Source organism: Nycticebus coucang, chromosome 9 (assembly GCF_027406575.1).
Source record: "Nycticebus coucang isolate mNycCou1 chromosome 9, mNycCou1.pri, whole genome shotgun sequence".
In the NCBI taxonomy this organism is placed as follows: Eukaryota; Metazoa; Chordata; class Mammalia; order Primates; family Lorisidae; genus Nycticebus; species Nycticebus coucang.
In genome coordinates, this window is record NC_069788.1 from 76,575,348 (window position 1) to 76,596,566 (window position 21,219).

At 45.5% G+C, this 21,219-nt stretch overlaps 1 protein-coding gene across 1 annotated transcript; it reads left to right on the forward strand.

The window, feature by feature from the left end:
- The first annotated feature begins 2,973 nt into the window (after positions 1 to 2,973).
- On the forward strand, positions 2,974 to 6,187 carry LOC128593648 (tubulin beta-2B chain). Its single transcript, XM_053601862.1, has 4 exons — positions 2,974 to 3,264; positions 4,062 to 4,170; positions 4,432 to 4,542; positions 4,873 to 6,187. The coding sequence occupies exons 1-4, from the start codon at positions 3,208 to 3,210 to the stop codon at positions 5,931 to 5,933; spliced, it is 1,338 nt and encodes a 445-aa protein (XP_053457837.1). The 5' UTR covers positions 2,974 to 3,207; the 3' UTR covers positions 5,934 to 6,187.
- Positions 6,188 to 21,219: the final 15,032 nt, after the last annotated feature.

The window sequence follows — 21,219 nt, forward strand, 5'->3', positions numbered from 1 at the left end:
GCAAATTGTGACAGCAAACATAATTTTAATACTTTGGAGTATATCTCGCTCACCTCAGCCACATGATCAATTATGCGAAAAAATGTATTTTACTTTACCTAGGGTTATTTCTACGTCTGTCTCTGGACGGGAAATTTTTAAAATGTTGGGTATCATTAAAAACCAATGTTTAAACCTCAAACTGCGGCCCGCGGGCCACATGAAGCAGTGTGAATTTTATTTGTTCCCGTTTTGTTTTTTACTTCAAAATAAGATATGTGCAGTGTGCATAGGAATTTGTTCATAGTTTTTATTTTTAAACTATAGCCCGGCCCTCCAACGGTCTGAGGGACAGTGAATTGGCCCCCTATTTAAAAAGTTTGAGGACGCCTGGTTTAAACCAATGTATGAAAGAGATCATGAAATCTTCCTGTCTGATACACAATGACCTAGATTGAAAGGAATTTGTATAATTAACAAAAAGAAATGCTGGGACCCAACTGAAAACGATTCTTTTTTATTTGAAATCGGGGAAGCAGCTTCTTCCTGGGAGCTATATGGAATAAGGGTTTTTAAAAGTGTTATCAGGTAAACAAAAATGGGCAACATCCTAATTCCAATTGAGGCGGGGTTAGTGCGTGGAATAGTTAACATGCCTACTCAGAGAGGCAAGGGTGTGAGGGATAATTCCAACAAAAAGCGTGAAAGGAAAGATTTGGGGTCGAAAGAGCTTGGGTCCCCAAGGCCATGAAGCTTTTTTTAGAGGGATAATTTCCAGTCTCAGCCTATCCGAAACGTCCTCCCCTAAAAGAAACCCGAGAGGAATGGGTTCTTTCATCTATCTGATCTGAACGCACGTTTTCACCCAGGCACTCCGCGGAGATCTGGCTTGGAAACAGAAGCTGAGAAACCGTTAAGAGAGGCAGGCAGGAGGCTGGCTCAAATTTCCCAGCTTAGAGTTGAGCCCCAGCAGCGCTGCGCGTCGGGGTTGCTCTCTGGCGCTCGCAGCAAGGCGCTGACCTCCCGGAGTGCGTCTACATTCGCAGTGCGGGTGTCCTTCTCAGTTCCTTCCAGCGCGGCTCGGGGTCCCACCGGAGCCGCCCTCCAGGCTCACACTTGCTACAGCCCGTTCGCTGGGCCCTGGTCACCTTCCCGGAGGGCTAGAGCGCCTGGAAGACGCGATTGCAGTCCGAGCCTTGTCTTTAACTTGCCTTGTGACCTTGGGAATTGTTCGCCTTCGATGTTTCTGCATTTGTAGTATCTGGATTAGAAACTCCGGGGTCAGGCCCACCCCGCGAGCAGCAGACCTCGGCTGCTCTGCCTATCTCTGGACCCAACCCTAATCCCGGCACCTGCAGCCGCGCCTGGGAAACTCTGCCCCTTGGAGGTCCAGACTGAGCTCCCAGCAAGTCTGGAGGCGGCTGGGCTTTTGTTCTTGTTTCTTTTTCTTTGTACATTGAAATTGAATTGAAATTCCCCTCCCACCCCACAGCGGGAAAGGGAGACGATGACAGCTTGCTGATAGTTCTGGGAGGGTCTCACTCAACAGCTGCAGGCACCGCTCAGGGTCATTCTGCCCCTCTTGCCAGGGAATTAAAGGGGTCATTTCACCTCGCAAACCTTCCGCCTCGGTTGGGGGTGGCGTGCGTCAATTATCGAATTGCGGAGAACATGCTGTGCAAGTGAACGTTTCTGCCACCCTTCTGCCTCCCTCCCCCCAAAGTCAATCTCTCTCTCCTCTCTCTCTACACACACACACACACACACACACACACACACACACACACACACGTAACAAAGAGATCAGCTTCTTCCTCGAATACCTAGAGACTGCGGATTCGAAGGGTGTCGGCGCTCCAAGACTGCGCACGCGCTTGTGTGAACGCGCCCGGGTCTCGGGTGGTCTTTCTCGCGCGCGGTGCTGCAGTTTTTAGGTGTGTCACCCCCTCCCCCGCACCAGGGAGGCTGGGACTTCGTGGCCTCTGCGAAGGAATATAAGAATGTACAGCGGGGAGAGAACCCACCCCTTGACTCGACCATACATGAACGCAACCCCGAGAGGGGGAGCACCTGGCGTGTGATTATAAATACTCAATTGCGGAACAAATCCTAAGCTTTTGTGAGCCCTTTGTTCCGCCGAGAGCCCCGCCCTCAGAAGGTGGGGACCCCACCTTCTTTCTGCCCTCAGAACAGTCCACTGCAGCACGGCTAGCCACACCCACTCGGTCCTGCGAGGGACTTTTGTTCCACAAAGTCAGCCCGCAGAATTAGGGGTCCTTGGTACCAGCCAGGGCGCTGAGGACTAGGAAAGGGTCGGGCAGGAGGGGCTCAGAGATCGCTCCACCCCTGGATGCTGCTGCAGCAGGGAGAGAGAGCAAGAGGCCTAGACCGAGACAAAGGGGAGAATAGGCCGAAGCTGGAGACAGGGCACAGGGCATCCTGCTGCTCTTGGGCAGCAGGTGTCCCGGGTCGTGACCACACACGACTTCCTTCTGTCACCACCTTGTCCTCCTCAAGGCTCTAAATGACAGGGCGTCGGCACCTGGGCAGCCGTTGGCCTCCAGGGATGGGGAAAGGGGTAGTGGTCTCACCAGGGGCAGTTGGCTTGGGGAACTCTGGCTGGTGGCCGAGTAAGGAGCTGCAATCCAAGCTGGCAGAGCAGATTGTGCCACCTCAACCCTCCCACCACTCGGAGCACCTGACGGTTTTTCCACCTGCTTCAAGTCCTTCCCACCTCCTCAAGCAGTGCCAGCTTTTTCCCAAACCAGGCCTGCCGCTCTGGTTGCCCCGCCTCGTAACCCTCCCCTTCCACACGCTTCCCCCTCAGTTCCTCGCACCCAGTTTTCCCCTCCCTTCCCCCACCCCAGTTCTAGACAATGCGCACACCCCCAGCCTTCTCCCGGAGCCCCCCCGTCCAGGTCTGCACGCCCGCGATGATTGGCCGCGGGCCGGTGGTCCAGCCCCCTGGACGGTCCCTGGGGCTCGGAGCATTACGTCAGCCGGGCACCAAGAGCGCCAGCGCGAAGCGGACTGGGGGGACTTGGGCTGGGGGCGCGGCCTGCGCCGGCCGCCCCACCCTCCCTGCATAAAAGGCCGAGCCAGCCGGGACGGCCCTCTCAGCCCGTCGGTTCCGGAGCGCCTTTTTAGTGGCCCCGCTGTGGGTGTGTGAGGGGAGGACGGACAGACCCACTAGACATCACCGGACCAGGAAGAAGCTAACTAGGCACCATGCGTGAGATCGTGCACATCCAGGCGGGCCAGTGCGGCAACCAGATCGGTGCCAAGGTGGGCGCGCCGCCGGGGAGTGGGTAGGAACCCGGGGCGAGCGCCCCTAGCGGTCTCGAGGCGTGGGTGTGGTCCTGGGGGCTTGCCGAACGCAGTCCTTCCTGGCCGCTTTGTGCCGCCTGGTGGGGCGTGGGCTCGGAGGTAACTTTCGGTAGGGAGTAGGGAGACCTCTCTTTCATTTTTGCAGTAACTCGTTTGGAGTCCGGGCCACCCCTCGGCCTCCCTCCCTGCTCACCACCTAGTTAGGCTCGCGTGCCGGGAGAAGACGAGGGTGTGTCTTCCAGGCCGTAAGCGCGGGTCTACTCCAGCAGCCGACACAAGAATTGATTTTACTCGGCTTGAACCCGAGTCGCCTTGCGGGGCGTGGGGAGGAGAGCAATTGTCTCGCGGTCGCAGGACGTGCTCTGAATCGAAATCCACAGTCCTTTAGCTCCCTAGCGTCCGGGGTTCCCCGCCCTGCCCAGCCGGCTGAAGTGCTAGCGCCCTCTCCCCCCACCGCTGCCCCGGGGCCATGACCCGGTGAGCAAGGCTCAGCCACCGTCTAGCTTTGGCTAGTGTATTTCTCCACGCCCCCCACGACCCCTACCTCCTACCGCGAGCAGCTGTTTGCCTGGGAAACGCCCCGTTTCAACTTTCTGACCCTGCAAAATACAAGCCCTGCGGCTGTGCCCGGGTTATGCTGCCCTTTGAAGCCCCTGAAATGCTGGGTTTCAGAACTGAGTCTTGGACGTTTCTTTGAGAGTCGTGGCGTCTCTGGGGGGTCATGCAGGACTAAATGTAGCCTTTTTCTGTCTCAGTTTTGGGAGGTCATCAGTGATGAACATGGTATCGATCCCACTGGCAGTTACCATGGAGATAGTGATTTGCAGCTGGAGAGAATCAATGTATACTACAATGAAGCCACTGGTAACTGCCCTTACCCCACCCCTCCCTTCGGTTTCTTACTGCCGGGCCCTTCTCCTGGGACTGACCCCAGAGGTGTGGCTCCAGGGGAGGGTGGACTATAGAGTGCTATATTTCAGAGGGCCCCATTTGGCAGCAGAGCCCTTTGAGGACTTGGTGGTGGCTCCTCCTTTGTTTGAGGAAACATCAGTGCCTGACATAAGGAAGCTGGTCTCTGCAGAGCTTTCTGCCTGGGGTCTAAGTCAGCTGTTTTTCCCACTGCAGGTAACAAATATGTTCCTCGAGCTATCCTGGTGGATCTGGAGCCGGGCACAATGGACTCCGTCAGGTCTGGACCATTTGGCCAGATCTTCAGGCCAGACAATTTTGTGTTTGGTGAGTGCCTGGCATAGCTGGCAGTGTGAGTGGATTATTTTACGCTAGGCAGCTCAGGGTGGAGAGGTGGGACTGCACAAGGGAAAGGTGAATATCCAACTTAGTATTACTGAAGGCTAAAAAACATGCTTGTCTTTCAACTTCTAATAGCCAGGTGTCCTAGACGTTCTTATTTATAATTACATCCATGGACAAATATTTTAACGTCTAGCCATTTTGGTGATAACCTGAAATAATCTTCTCTGACTCATTTATCTATATTATGGGGTTTGAGGTAAACAATTTAATACAATCGTCAGTGGCTTAAGAATTCTCTTTTCCCTCTGGCAGGCCAGAGTGGAGCCGGAAATAACTGGGCAAAGGGCCACTACACAGAGGGAGCCGAGTTGGTAGACTCCGTCCTGGACGTGGTCAGGAAGGAGTCAGAAAGCTGTGACTGTCTCCAGGGCTTCCAGCTGACGCACTCGCTGGGGGGCGGCACCGGGTCCGGCATGGGCACCCTGCTCATCAGCAAGATCCGGGAGGAGTATCCAGACCGCATCATGAACACCTTCAGCGTCATGCCCTCGCCCAAGGTGTCAGACACGGTAGTCGAGCCCTACAACGCCACTCTCTCCGTACACCAGCTGGTGGAAAACACAGACGAAACCTACTGCATTGACAACGAGGCCCTGTATGACATCTGCTTCCGCACCCTGAAGCTGACCACCCCCACGTACGGGGACCTCAACCACCTGGTGTCGGCCACCATGAGCGGGGTCACCACCTGCCTGCGCTTCCCGGGCCAGCTGAACGCAGACCTGCGCAAGCTGGCCGTGAACATGGTGCCCTTCCCGCGCCTGCACTTCTTCATGCCCGGCTTCGCGCCCCTGACCAGCCGGGGCAGCCAGCAGTACCGCGCCCTGACCGTGCCCGAGCTCACCCAGCAGATGTTCGACTCCAAGAACATGATGGCCGCCTGCGACCCCCGCCACGGCCGCTACCTGACCGTGGCTGCCATCTTCCGGGGCCGCATGTCCATGAAGGAGGTGGACGAGCAGATGCTCAACGTGCAGAACAAGAACAGCAGCTACTTCGTCGAGTGGATCCCCAACAACGTGAAGACGGCCGTGTGTGACATCCCACCCCGCGGCCTCAAGATGTCGGCCACCTTCATCGGCAACAGCACGGCCATCCAGGAGCTGTTCAAGCGCATCTCGGAGCAGTTCACGGCCATGTTCCGGCGCAAGGCCTTCCTGCACTGGTACACGGGCGAGGGCATGGACGAGATGGAGTTCACCGAGGCCGAGAGCAACATGAATGACCTGGTGTCCGAGTACCAGCAGTACCAGGACGCCACGGCTGATGAACAGGGGGAGTTCGAGGAGGAGGAGGGCGAGGACGAGGCTTAACTTCACAAGACAGAGCAGGTTAGGGCAAGCTAAGAAGGAAAGCAAGGGGGTGGGGGGCTTACTGGTGAAAATATCTTGGCAGTCGAATGAAAGCAGCATGGTCTCCTGTAGGTGTGTGCACTGGTACTCTGGTGCTCTTCACTGTTGCCTGTCACTTTTTTTTCCCTCTTTTTGTAATATTGATGACATCAATGTAACATTTGAGATATTTCTGAGCTAATGTAATGGCTAAAAATCACATAAACGTTTGTGTCCGAATAGTGTCTGTCCTTTCTTTTCCTTTTCTTCTTTATTGAGTTCCTTATTACCAATTTAAATCAATTTAAATGTAACTTTCTGAACACTTTATATTAAATTCTTTTCAAAAGGGAAAGGATAGATAATAGCTGACATGACTTCACTCTCTTGATGTGGTAAAACTGAACAAACTACAGTCATATCCGATTTAAGGTGGGAGATGGATGTGAGTTTTAAAATACCTTCATGTATTTTATTAGCTGAAAGTTGCTTTAAAGCACCTTGTGTTTTCATGTAGGAATCCTACTATGTATTTCCTTCATAAAAATTTTAGTTACTACATTCTCATAGAACAATTCTAAAGGAGAGTGGAAAGTTAGTGTTCCCTTCTTCCTGTGTTCCTTGATACAGTTTCCTTCTTGAAGGGAAATCATTCCTACCATGATTTTCTTATATCCCTGAAGAAATATTTCATACATTTTCAAAACTATGTAAATTATTCCCCTTTTTTCTTTCTTCACTCACATGGAGTGTGACACTAATACATTATTCTCCAGCTTCCTTCCCTTTTCTAAACAGTGTATTTTGAAGATAAAGAGGTTCCCTCCTTTAAATGGATATTATACATAACATCCATTATGTACTTGTCCATATTTTATTTAGCTGATTCCCTACCAATGGGCATTGGTGCTTTTTTCTTACAGTGTAGTGCCACAATCAATAATTTTGTGCATATGTCATTGTGTACCAGGGAATAGCTAACCTATAAATTTCTATAAATGTAGTTTTCTCTTAAAATGCATATGCCTTGTTAAATACATGAAATAATTTGTACTTAGGAACTGCCATAGATTTACAAATGGCTAATAGGCTCATTTTCAAGCTGCTCATCATGTTTACACTACATAACAAATTATTTATACTTAACTTCATTTAAGTTTATATGAAATTATGAATCCTGGATTGTTGGAAATTCTTAAATAGGCAAGGCACAATAATATTCACAGTTTATTACCTTTTTGCCTGCAGTGCCCAGCTGGGATTTGGGATTTGAGCCCATGTCTGACTATAGACTTAACTCATCCACTAAAGAAGCTATGGGATTTTTCAATAATCAATTTTCAGTTAAAGTACTTCTATGGGATAAATTATACTGTATCAAAATGGTGCTGATACTCTGCTTTAGTCTGGGCCAGTTTCTCATTTTGAGGAGAGAAGTAGATTGTAAATCATAAATAAATGTATAAAACTTATTTGCGTATAGGAAGAAAAATCAGAAAAACTAGATTTAAGATTTTTCTAGTTTTTAGACTAGGGAGGGAAAGTATTTCATTCTGCTTCATTCTATTACTTAAATGTCAAGAAAAAGAAAAAATGAGTGTACGTAAAGGATTTCCATTATTAGAGGGGCTGAAATATATTTGAAAATAGTTTCAAAGAAAAGCATGAGCCGTATAATTTTAAAAAGTGTGAAAATAAGTTAATGCTACCACATGGCTCCCATAAATGGAAAAGAGCAGTAGTTCGCTTTACAAGTATTATATATCATGAAAACTTGATGGATAGGGTCAAACAGGTCAGGAGCCAGTGGCTTCAGCTCCAGTTTTCTATATTTAACTGGCAGGTGGGATTCCCACTGAGCTGGTGTAAAGCTTCCAACAGCCTAATTAAAGGGTGACTTTGGCTTTAAATGCCCAGAAGACTTGAGGCAGCTGCCAAGGCCCCTGGATCTTTCCTTGGTTGTGCTTTCCCTACAATCTGTCATTCATAAGATCAGTACCTTTGGAGAATGGTGGGATTGTATCCAAGCACCTCTTGGCATACTGGAAGCATCCTGCTTCTCTTCCACCTGGTGAAAAGAGCCTGTACCAGCAGGCCAGCCTGATAGCCTGTCAGCAGACCCATGTCTACACTGCTAAAGCTTATTTTGGCATGATTAGAACAGTGGGTGCCAAACTGACCAGCCAAGCACTTGCTCTGGGGCCTAATTTAGACTTAAATGCACACTTAGAAAAAATAGTTCAAAATGAGGGAAATACTCAGACTAAGGATTAGATTAAGATACTATTTTGAAACCATTGATTTCCTTTGTTGTTACCTGATACGATTGGTGGTGGTGGTAGTGGTGGTGGTGGTGTGGCGTGTCTGTTTTCAAAGCTTCCCAAAAGAAATGTTCTATTCCTCCTTGATGTTCCCTAAGAAGGATATTCACTTCTGAACAGCCATAGCACCCAAATTACAAGACCCACTGGGGTCGATGCAAGATTCAGAGGTTAGGGTTAGGGAGGGGACATCTGAGCCTCCTTGAGGTCATCCTGAGAGTCTGAGAGGAAGTATTAACCCAGTGTGCTCTAAATTGACTTGCATCTCTACATGAGACCCGGGGATGTTCTAAGGCTGTTAGATTCCCCATTTTATCACTAAAAGTGTGTCAATAGCAATTTGAACTAAAAGTAACATTAAGAGATCATATCATTTACCCTCCTTTTTGTGTAAGTAAAGAAACAGGATCTGAGACCTTTAAAAACTAATTTTTCTTCACCCATTCTACAAAAACTTTTATCTAAGATTCCAGAACAGATTAGGTCTCAGGCCTGGTGCTTTTTGTCTACAGCTGTGTCATTTAGGTTCTATTACATACAAATATCAGATGAGGATTATGAAGAAGGGAAAGATGAATTTCCTGGCATCAAGGAAAACCCCAGCAGTGTGCCCTGGTCCCACTCAACCTTCCTGGTAGGCTGTGCCACACTATAGAAAAGTGCCACACTTTTTCTATAATGGAGAGTCCCTGTTTGACAGCTACTGGTAATGTCTTGGTTCTAAAATACCACATTCACGGCTCAGCACCTGTAGTTCAAGCAGCTAAGGTGCCAGCCACATACACCAGAGCTGGCAGGTTGGAATCCAGCCCAGGCCTGCCAAACAACAATGATAACTATAACCAAAAAATAGCTGGCTATTTTGGAGGGTGCCTGTAGTCCCAGCTACTTGGGAGGTTGAAGCAAGAGGATCGCTTATGCCCAAGAGTTTGAGGTTGCTGTAAGCAGTGCCATGGCACTCTGCCCAGGGAGACAGCTTGAGACTCTGTCTCAAAACAAACAAACAAACGAAAAAACTGACATTCACAATGCTTGAATGCAAATGTGGCTGCAAGAGGAATATTCTGCAGGGACAGTCACGGAAAAAAAAGAGTAGGAAGTTACTGGAGACCACCTTGTACACATCCATTTTAGTTAAGATGTGACTGAGACACTAGATAAAGCTGTTGACAAACTCCTATGTCTGATTTCTTTCTGGTGTGGAAGAGAGGTCCTATTGTGAAGTCACCCCTTTGTAAATATGCCTTGAAGTTGAGGCATTCACTTGAAAATAGTCTCATCTTTGTTTCTTTGCCTCCTGGCTTCTCACTTAAAAGAGGACAGGTCAGTGGGTTTTAGTATATACACTAAAGAGTTGTGCAACCATTATTACTACTTAATTACAGAACTTTTTTTTTCCTTTCTTTCTTTTTTTTTGAGTCAAGAGTCTTGCTCAGTTGTCCTGGGTAGAGTGCTATGGCATCATAGCTCACAGCAACTTCAAACACTTGGGCTCAAGCAATTCTCTTGCTTCAGCTGCTCAAGTAGCCAGGACTACAGGTGCTTGCCACCAGCTAATTTTTCTGTTTTTAGTAAGAGATGAGGCCTTGCCTTGCTTGAACTCCTGAGCTCAAGCAATCCACCCACCTTGACCTCCTTGAGTTCTAGGATTACAGACGTGAACCACCACACCTGCTCAATTCCAAAACATTTTCATTATCCAAAAAAGAAAGTTCATATCTATTAAAGGTCACTCCCAATTTCCTTCTCTCACATCTTTCCTTCTCCAATGCCTGCAAATCACTAATTCTGGACATTTCATATAAATAGAATCATACCATTTGTGGTCTTTTGTGTCTGGCTTTTTAAAAAAATATGTTTTCAAGTGTCATTCATATTTTAACATATATCAGTGCTTCATTCTCTTAATGGTCAAATATTGCCATCGTATAGATAGACCACGTTTTGTTTATTCATTCATCTGTTAATGGACATTTGGGTTGTTTCTACTTTGGGGCTATTAAGAATAACGCTGCTATGAATATTCACATTTTGGGCTTGTGTGTGTGTGTTTTCATTTCTCCTGGGTGTATAAATATTCTTAGGAGTGGAACTGCTGGTTCATATGGCAACCCTGTGTTCATAATCATTTTGACTTCCCCCTAAGTCAAAGATATACACAGTTTCAGATTTGCCTGGAAGCCTGGGATGGAAAAGAGATCAGGCAAACCTTAGGCATTCTGTATTGTACATTCATAAAAAGTCTTAGAATTCTAGAGTTTTAGAAATTGAGGGAATTTTAGAGATCTTCTCATATGACCTTATCAGTTTATAAATCAAGAATCTAAGACCCCAAGTAAGCAATGTTCCTAGGTCATTGCATCAGTTAGGTAGATGTTCAGCTGATAGCAACAATGGTGACAGGTTATTTTTTCACTTTCACTTTAAAAAAGAAGTCTAGAGACATACAGTCCAGGCAGTGTAGCTCCACAATATCCTTATGGACCCAGACTCTTTTCTTTCTGCTCTTCTGGTCAGTGCCAATAGCTACCACCTCAAGTTCTCAGGCCATAGACTGTAGCAGCTCTGGCCAAAGTACCTGGTTCCAGGCAAGAAGGATAGGTAATAGGTAGGGTAAAAAGGCATCTTCCAGCTGAGGAAGCCACCCCCAGTGATCTGTGCCAGGTTCCCCCTCACACACACACTAACCTGGGCTTGCCCTTCCATGGCCACTCTTCCACAAGTGAGCAAAGTAAGGTAGTCTTCAGGCTGGGTATGATATCCCCTCAACATTTTATAAGTTCTGTTAGAGAATGGATAATGGCTAGATAACCAAAAGTTCCTTCCATAATTAGAAAGTGGTTAAGAAGTGACATCAGTCTGGCCTCTTAGTTCCTCTCCCAGTGTTCTCTATAAACATAAGTTTGCAAAATGTTTCATGCTAAGAAGGACCCCTCATTTTCTAAAACAGCTGAAGGCCAAGTGAAAGATTTCTTGCTTCAAAAACATTTACACTCTCCTTACCTTCAGGCCTTTCTAACTTTCAGTTGATTGAACATATGCATGACTTGTAGGGAAATTCCTTTCAGTGACATATAATGACATATAATGATCATGGACATTTGTTGGCTAAAGCAGTGGGACTTTTTTTTTCATGAATATATTTTCTGTGGATTGCATGCTGGTCAATGAAGAGAAAAAAACCAAGACTACTTTGGTGCATTGAGTGGGAAGAAAGGGTACCTGGGTGCACATGGGGTATTAAGCAGCCATGGGTTTGGCATGGTCTTTCAAAGGACTTCCCCCACCCCTGAAGAAACTGATAGATGACAGGACTAATGCAATTCAAAGTGATGGAGGGCAAGTCAGTGCCAGGGAGTGGATTAGACACCCACATCCAGAAGTGGCTGAGAATCAGCTGTAAGCAGGAGCCTTCAGAGGTGGAGACAGGAAGATACAAGCATTCAGCAAGTCAGATCATTCAAAGATAAATCTCTGATGAGCAAACTATGCCTCAGTGACCCAGCATTTAGAGAAGCAAATTTACATCTCTGCTTTCATTTAGATCTCTAGGTAGATAGGGAAGGGAATCCACCGTTAGCAAGTGTCTACTATGCACTAGGCACATTGCTGTAGTCTATAGTGTTGGGTAGAGAGAGATCTCAACCACGTGCTTTATGAACTTTGGGACCTTTTAACAAGTTATTTGCCTCTCTAAATCTCTCTATAGAATAAGAGTTCTTAATATCTGGTTATACAGAGGATTAAATGGCATTCAACTATACAGTGAGAAGAAAGAATTAATAGTCAGTATTTGTTGAACATGTGCTGTTTGTTATGTGTTTATCTCATTTAATCCTCCAAGAATGCTGTATAGTTTGAGTTTTTTTGGTTGTGTTGAAATCAATTCAAAAGGGGTAAGGTAGGAAATTATTGGCTCATGTAATTGAAAACTCCAAGGGCAGGTTGATGATTCAGGTTCTTTCATAGCTACATCTGGAGACTCTATGTCATCAAAACTTTTTCTTGATTACTCTCTTGACTTTGCATTCTTCTGTTTTGTTTTTATATCTTGCCAAGCTTCCCACATGGTGGCAACTTTAGGCTCATACCACCCTATTACTAGAGAATATGAAAAAAGAAGGACCCATATCTGTGTGTGGTGGTGAACACCTGTAGTTCCAGCTACTCGAAGGCCGAGGCAAAAGGATTGTCTGACCCTAGAATTCAAGACTTCAGTGAGCTGTGATCGTGCCAGCCTAAGCAATAGAGTGAGACCCTCTGAATGGAAAGGAAGGATATGGATCCATATATGAAGGATCATGTATCCTCCCATGAGGTGAACAAGAAAGGACCAAGTGATTAGTTTCTTCATTAAGGGAATTAACTGTTCCTGAAAGAACTCAAGCTTAGATTAAGTAACTCGTCCCAGAATCATTCAGCTCGAAGTGCAGAACCTTAGAAATCCAGGTTTTCTGTATTTTTTAAAAATTTTGTCTATAGTTTACTAATAATCAATTCATTTTTTGCTCAGTCATTTTTTTTCTCTGTGCTTCAGAGGTTCTACTTCAAGTTCATTGATCTTTCCTGCAGTGTCTAATCTGCTGTTAATCTACTATGGGTATTTTGCACTCAGATATTACATTTTTAATCCTTAGAAGTTCTAATGGAGTCTTTAAAATTTGTTCCCTTTCTCAACTCTTCATATTTTTCTCTACCTTCTTGAATGTAGGAAGCATATTTATACTAGTTGCTTTATGGTCTTTACCCCTAATTTCATCATTTCTGGCTTCTCCAGGTCTCTTTCTATTGACTGATTTCCCCCCTGTAGTTAAGGGCTACATTTGCTTGCCTGCTTTGCCTCTTTCAGTTGGATGTTAGATGTGAATTTTATGTTGCTGAGTGCTGAGTTGTGCTGTAGTCCTCTAAACCTTGTTCAACATTGTTCTTGCCTGCAATTACATAACATGGATTTAGTTGGGTCCTTTTGAACTTGCTTTTAAGCTTTACTAGGACGGGTCCAAAGCAAATTTTGTACTAGGGATAATTTAACTTCACTATTAAGCCACTGCCCCATGCATGAGATGTTTCCATTTGGGCCAATAGGAACACAGACTAGTCTGATTCTTGTGTGAGCCCTAGGAGTTGTTTGGTCTACTGTTTTCCAACTCTTCTTTCCCTATTCTCATGTAGTTTCTTACTTGCATGTGCACGTCAATTCTCAGCTGAAGACTAAAAGGACCTTTCTGCTGACCTCAGAGCTCTGTCAAGTTCCTTCCATTTCTGGATCCTGCTCTGTGACTCTAGCTTATTTGCATTCTCTGAATTCTATTCTGAGCTCTCTGAATTCTGGTTTTTGTCTTTAACTCAATGAGACCACAAAGCTCTGCCTGGGTTCCCACTCTCTGCACTTCAACACAGACAATTGCTCCAGATAGTAAGTTGAGGAAATCATATGGTGACTTCATTGGTGTCGCTTTTCTCAGGAGTCACTGTTGTTCACTGGCTGTGTCCAATGTCCTGAGAAACACGGTTGCATATATTTTGCCCAGTTTTTTAGTTGTTTCAGTTGGGAGGATAAATCCAACTCCTGTTGCTTCATCTTGGATGAAAGCTGAAGTCTTCTCTTCATTTCCTTTTGATTAAAATGTTTTTCTTTCTTTCCACCTACCAATTCTCTTGTGGAAGTATCTCTTCTGTTTATTTGCCCTTGTGTATCTTTTAGTTTAGACTTCATTTATAATTTTCCCTGTTTCTACTCTTTTGTGAGTTTTTCACCTTTGTTGTTACAGAGTTTTCTTTTCTCCGGGAACCTCATTTCAGAATTTTATAATTTTAAATTTTATTTGTTCTTTCATATGTTATTCTTTCTTTGATTATCTTATTTTTATCTTTTAGCTATTTTGAAATGTTAGGTTACCATTTTCATCAGTTTGAAGACGCCTTTCTGGCATATTTTCATTATCTGGAGAGACATTATTTTGCTCCTGATTCTTGTTCATTTATTTATTTATTTATTTTTGAGGAAGAGTCTCACTTTATTGTCCTCAGTAAAGTGCCATGGCATCATAGCTCACAGCAACCTCAAACTCTTGGGCTCAAGCAATTCTCTTGCCTCAGCCTTCTGAGTAGCTGGGACTACAAGTACTTGCCACAACGCCCGGCTATTTGTAGAGGTGGGATCTCACTCTGGCTCAGGCTGGTCTCGAACCTGTGAGCTCAGGCAATCCACCCGTCACCACCTTGCCTGGCCCTCTTCTTGCTTTTATTAATAATTTTGTGTAGGATTTGACAACAATCTTCCTCCTTTGCTTTTTTTTTTTTTGGTTGTTGTTTTTGAGACAGGGTCTCATTTTTATTGCCCAGGCTGGAGTGCAGTTTTGTTGTCACAGCTCACTGCAGCCACTTCTGGGCTCAAATGATCCTCCCAGTACAGCCACCCTGGTAGGTAGGACTATAGGCACCCACCACTATGCCTGGCTAATTTTGCTTATTTTTGTAGAGATGGAGCCTCACTTTATGGCCCAGGCTGGTCTCAAACTCCTATCCTCAAGCAATCCTTTTACCTTGGTCTCCCAAATTGCTGGGATTATGAGAACAAGTCACTGCGCAGGACCCCTCATTTTTAAGTGAAATGAATTTTCCTGTAATTCAAGGAGGAAGATAAAGGTCTCCATAGTTTAATAGCTGCATGGCTCTATTGGTCCCCTTTCTGTTGTTTTCAGAAAGTGATTTTTTAAAATGACCCACTGAGACATCTACTTCAATATTCCCTGCCATATTTTTACCTACATCTTCTCTTTCCTTCACTGCTATTAATCTTATCTTAGTACAGAATCTGTCTCCAGCAGTTCTTTCTCATTTTTAGGCTTGTTCTGAAAGGGAATTTTGATTTTCTTTAGCTTGAGAATTCATAGGGCTCATTTTTTCATCTGCTTGGAGGGAGGGGGAAGGTGAGGAGAGAATGGTTGAGGGAGATTCAAAACCATGGCCCCATCATAACAATCTTCTACCTATGCCAGAATCAGGTCATTTCTCAAGTCTCATGGTTCCTACTGTCAGGTTTCTATTTTATTATCCATTTACTTCAACAGATATGTGCTGGGTATCTGCCATGTGCATGGCACCGTGCTAACCATACAAACACAGATTAAACATGTTCTGACTTCCAAGGAGTTTCCAAGCTGGGGAGAGGGGAATAAATATAAGCATACGTAGGTATAATCGGGCTGCAGTAAACGCTGCTAAGATGCTATGGAAACACAGAGAAGACATCAACTCACATTGGCTGGAAATCAGAGTAATTTTCACAGAAAAAGCAACATTTACATCCCTCGGATTGGAAGGTCTAATGGAATTCACATATTAAGAAGAATCTGGTTCTTAGAGGAGGAAGGACTAACTCAGACAATGGCTCTTGAAACATCCAAGAGACGTTATTAAAGAAAATGAACCTAGATAATTAGGGCCGTCGTCATCATCATTAGCCTGACCTCCTTTTTCTTTTATTTGTTTCCTTCTTCCCCTAGCAATTCTGACAGGTCTCTGGGAAGAAGCGAGTATGGCTGTTACGGCGTGCAGACTTGATCTCTTCCTCTAGTGGAGGTCATACGAGGTTATAGCTTTCCATGCTTCTGCTGAAAAGGGGGCTGCAGGGAGCCTTCCTGCATTCTTGCCCTGTGATGTCTGCCCTCCCCCCCCAACTCGCAGGCTGGCATCTCACATAATCATGCCCCTGTATTTAGATATTATCATGAAAAGCCAAATGGTTGTGTGTGCTAGTGAAGGAAGAGAGCTGGCTACCGTCTGCCCAGCTTCGCCCACAGCAGTCTCTGTGGGCAGAGCTTTATTAGAGAGCCTGGATGTGTGTGTCTTATATCTATTCATCAAAATGAATAGAAAATTTGTTTTTGTAAGTGTGAAATCCTATATTCAATTATTTAAGAGTTCAATTGGAAATTTTAAGAACACGCTGAAAATGTGGTTATCTTCAAAATTTGCAATACTTCCTCCATCCCTATGGCCTCCTACAGAAGCAGAGGCTCAGAAGTAACCCTGAGACCAGGAGGTAGGAGCTAAAGAAGGCCTTCCCCTAGACCAGCCCTACTACTGGCCTCCCAGAGTGGGACTCTGCTAAGAGGAAACATGGCCTGAAAGTGGTGACTTGCAGGAGAAGGAGGAGGAAGAGAAGGAGGATGACTCGGAGTCCAGAGGAGAAGAGACTAGCAGGTTCCCAGAGGCCCCTCAGCCTGCCCTCTGGGCATCCTCTCTCCCCACACCAGCCTCCTTAGCTCACACCCAGGCCTAGAGGCAACTCACTGTGGGATCATCACTGCTTCTGGACTCTAGGGGTTCGCTGACATCCCCCAATTCCTCATCCTGGTGAGGAAAGCCCCTTTGCAAGATAGTCCCATAAAATAAAGTTTAAAATGCTCTTGAAGAAATGAGACGTTCTAAATCCTGGAAAGGACTTCTGACCCATAAGATTTTTGCTCTAATTCAAATATCCCTCAGCCAGATTGGTGCAGCTGGCCCAGTTCATGGGGATCCCCTACTGCTTCCTCTTCCTTCCTGACCTCAACAGTGTGTGCATCAGGAGTCAAGCAGATTCAGTTGTTAGACTACAGGAGACCAGGGACGGAGCCTTTACCCACTCTGGGCACAGGCTTCCTCCTTTCTCTCACTCCCCCTCACATCCTGGCACGGCCCAAGTTTGTACTTCTGGTCTTGGACTCCCAAGGGCTTCTTTTTGCAACCTTGGGTTGCCCCTAAGCCATAGGGATGGAAGCACTTGGTAACTTGGACATTGAGTCTGTCTTTGGGGTGTTAAGTCATCTTGAATAGGTCCTTAACTGCCTGTATCCTGGTCTCTATGGCTCTAGCCTGTATTCCTTACCTGCCTCAGCCCCTCTTCTCTGATTCTGTCCAGGCTTCCTCAGGCAAAGCTTCTGGCCTGTGATAGCTCCAGCCTCCAGTGAGGACCCTTTACCTTCCCAGTTGCAGGAGCCAGGGGCTGGGCCTGACTATGCTGGAGGCTGTGGAGGAGCCCCGCAGCATGGCCATAGCCACATTCCTTGGCATCCCAGTTTTCTTCCCTCATTTTAAAGTAACTCACTAAGTCTCCAGCTCCTCTGAGTGGTTTCTTTAGCTTTAAGTTCATACGCCCAGGAGTAAACAAAAGAGCTTTTTTGTTAAAGCTTCTGTCTGATTCTTGGAACATAAAGCAGCTCTGCCCTGGGCCCAAATACTAGGCAGGTGACACTTCACTCACAAGCCGTGTGACTTGAACAAGTTACTTAACCTCTCTGGGCTTTAGTTCTTTCTTCTGTGAAATAGGAATGATCGTTGTGCACACCTCATAAAGTTAAACCCAAATGAGCATCTAGAACAGAGCCTGATACATAGCAATGCTCAATATCATTATGGGCTGCATTATCTTCATTGTTGGTGATGTTCAAGGCAGTGCAAAGGACCCTCCCCTCTTCCACAGGCTGGCCTCTACAAGCAAGCATCTTGCCCATTTCCCCTCAGGAACTGTGGCTGGTGTCCAGGTCAAAGAGCAGGAAACGGGGATGTCTCATGGTCACCGAGTGATTAGGGCTTATGAGTCACACTCTGGGGACTCCCCAGGTATTAGGTCAAGTCATAGGAAATTGCTGGGACTTTTGGAGAAAACCATAGGTTTCTCCTAGCGTGAGCCCCATTCAGCAGAGCAGACTGGAAAAATAGCAATTTTTTGGGTCTCCTACCTCTTCTTCTTTACCCCTGGTTCTCATGATTCATAGGGCAGAGCTTCTGAGACTAGACCTGGCTCCTTTACCTCTCAACTGCCTACTCATCATCTGGGGATCTTGTTATGATGCAGATTCTGACTCAGCTGGTCTGGAGTGAGGCCAGAGATTCTACATTTCTACCAGGCTCCCAGTGGATGCCGCTGTTGCCTGACCACCCTGAGAAGGGGAGGGCTCTAGAATCTTAGCAGAGCTTTGACTCCCTCAGAGATCCCAGAATTAATCATTTCCCTTACAACACTGTTAGATGAAAAACAGAATGAAATAAAGCTGCAGCCGAGCTGTAACATCTGTGTCAAATACCCTGACCCCAACTGTCTGGAGAGTTTCATAAATTAGACTTCTTGCTACAAGCCATTAAGCCCATTATTTTCTTTCTTCAGTGAATAGTCATTGAACAGATATTTACTGACAGACATTGTAGTACAAAGAATAGTCCCAATCTCTTGTACTGCAGCAGAGTCATGATCAGAAATGAAAACTTGACACTGTTACTTCTCAAATCCTCCTGCTACAAAACGCAAGTGCCCTATGCAGCATTCATTACCCTCTGGAATTAGACTTATACCCTGTTGACAGCTCACTCTGCCTCCAGCCCTACCTTTCTAGAACCCTCTCTCTGCTCTTCAGCCCTGATGACAAAACTTGGGCTCCTTCTCTCTTCCAAGTCAGTCCTTGTCTGAACACTCATCCTCTTCAAGGGGAAGCTCCTCATGACGCCTTTTGGGGCTCTTCTTGGAACCTAGGTGGATTTCCCAGGCTCCCCCTGTTTCTGATCATTTAACATGGAAATTCTGTCAGTTTCTTTCTCTACTAAACTTTTAAGTTTCCCAAGTGTAGAGAAATGTCTCGGGCATTTCTCCGTCAACAAATTTTCGTTGAACTGCATTTTGGTCTAGTATGATGCTCCTGATAGGAGCCCTTGGCTCAGGTTTTCCCATCTGAGTTGCCACTGGAGCTAATATGCTTCTGAGGCATTAGCTTTGACTCCAGCAGCTGGCAAAGGGCTGGGTCAAAGACTGCTAGGGAATGGAAAACGTTCCAGGACGAATGTGCGTCATCTGTGGTATGTAACATTGTACAGCTCAGCTGTCAGGACAGAATCAATAACAACCCTACCAGGACGGGGTAAGGAGAATACCAAGGAGGCAAGTAAAGAAAGGCTGGGGCCATGTTACCCTTAGAAATGGGGTGTACCGGGAATTTTTTATTTGCTCCCACACTGAAATTCTCTCAACTTTGGATACATGAGATGAAAAGGGAATCCAAACTCTTTGCAGCTTCTCAAACAAGTTCTGTCTTGCTTCACCTAATGTTTGGAATGGCTAAATCTTTCCTAATGTGGCAGCTGTTGTAATCATTTCACTTTTATGTCACTGAATGGCTCAAAGCCCATTCTTTCTTTTTACGAGAGAAAGGTTTGGGAAAATATTTCATTTTCTTATAGTTTGGAAGTCACAACCCTTATGCACAAACCACGCACACATACAACCAAGAACACCACAAAACAAAGACATGTTTCTATGTTATAAAATAGAATCACTAAAAATGTAATGTAATGAAGATTTGAAGTCATCGGCTTTGCTGTAAGTTTCCATGAAGCCAAATCTCTAGGTCATGATTAAGAAGCAATATATAAAGGGGGCAAGGAAGGGGAAGGGAGGGGGAGGAAGGGTGGCGGGAGGGTGATTGGTGGGTCCACACCTAGGGTGCATCTTGGAAGGGTGCAGGTGAAGTTTACTAAGTGTAGAGTATAAGGGTTTGAACACAATAATTAAGAAAATGCCATGAAGGCTATGTTAACCAGTTCGGTGAAAATATTTCAGACTGTATATGGAACCAGCACATTCTACCTCATGATTGCATTATTGTACACAGCTATGATTTAATAAAATAATAAAATTTAAAAAAAAGAAGCAGTATATATACTCATTTTTATGTTATGGTGTTGGGGGTTGGGAGAAACTATTAAACCAACTTCTGATGTTTGGTATTGCATTACTTTTGTAATTCAAATGCCTAAAATGAAGGGTGATCTTTTAATTCCTCTGGCAATAGTAGGAAAATGTCAGTTGTTCAGCATCTCTGTACACTTGGCATTTTTCTCAGCTACTAGCCCATCACCTACTTCAATCCTTAGTTCTTTCCCTTGGTCCCTGACACTGGGCCTTCATTACTAACACTTTGGCAGTCACTCTGTGAATAAAGGCAATTGTAAATTGGAAGACGGTTCTGATTTTGAACAGGGTGGTAACATGGTATTAGAGTGCCTTATACCATTGGGACTGCTATAACAAAATACCATAGACCAGACCAAGTGGCTTATAAATAATAGAAATTCATTTCTCCCAGTTTGGGAGGCTGGACGTCTAAGATCAAGGTTCCATCATGGCCAGGTTGTGGTGAGGGTGGCTGATGGCCACGTTACCCTTATATCCTTACATGGTGGAAAGCCAGCTCCCTTGTGCTAATCCCTCCGCTTAAGAACACCACCTTGGGGATTAAGATTTCAATATATGAATTTGGGAGAAGGGTATAATCTTTAGTTCATAACACAGTGATGACTTCCAAAGGATGATCCAGTGGTTGAGGAGAAGGACAAAGAAGGACCAGGACTCATCTACTTTCCAGTCAAGAAACTAGAATCAAGAAGACTAACTAGTTCAATCAACTTTCCGAGTCATGTGTGAATCATCTTGGTGGCTGCACTTGGCTAACGCATTCCAGTTTGTGCGTTTTTCACATAACATATATTCTTAAGACTCCCAGGTGACCAAGTTAAGGGAAAAGGTGAATCCCAATTGTCTGAAGCTCACAAGGGACACAGCGAACATTATGCAATGCAGAGGGAAAGTGGCCTAAAGAAGGAATTGCACACAACATCATAATCCCCACAGGGCCTAAACACTGTCAACGCAAGAAGACTGGCTGATCCTTCTCTCCTTTCTCTGTGTGTCATCAACCAAAACCTAGTATCTAAATTGAGGTATATAGCCAGAGTCAAGGTCAAGCCGTTGTTATGCAGGCTGTGGAAGGGACAGTGACACATGTTGTCCAGAAGTTAGTTGGAGTCTTTAGGTCTTAAAATTTGATACAGATCCTATTCGAGGTGTGTGTGTGTGTAGGCATGAAGATGTGTACTTTAATTTTCTGCTCTCCTTATGCTCATTTTTAAAT

Excerpts from the sequence above, each read along its gene's own strand:
- LOC128593648 (XM_053601862.1), top strand. The coding sequence starts at position 3,208 with ATGCGTGAGATCGTGCACATCCAGGCGGGCCAGTGCGGCAACCAGATC. Across the intron at positions 3,265-4,061 it reads GCAACCAGATCGGTGCCAAG|TTTTGGGAGGTCATCAGTGA; the intron begins GTGGGCGCGCCG and ends TTTCTGTCTCAG. Across the intron at positions 4,543-4,872 it reads GCCAGACAATTTTGTGTTTG|GCCAGAGTGGAGCCGGAAAT; the intron begins GTGAGTGCCTGG and ends TCCCTCTGGCAG.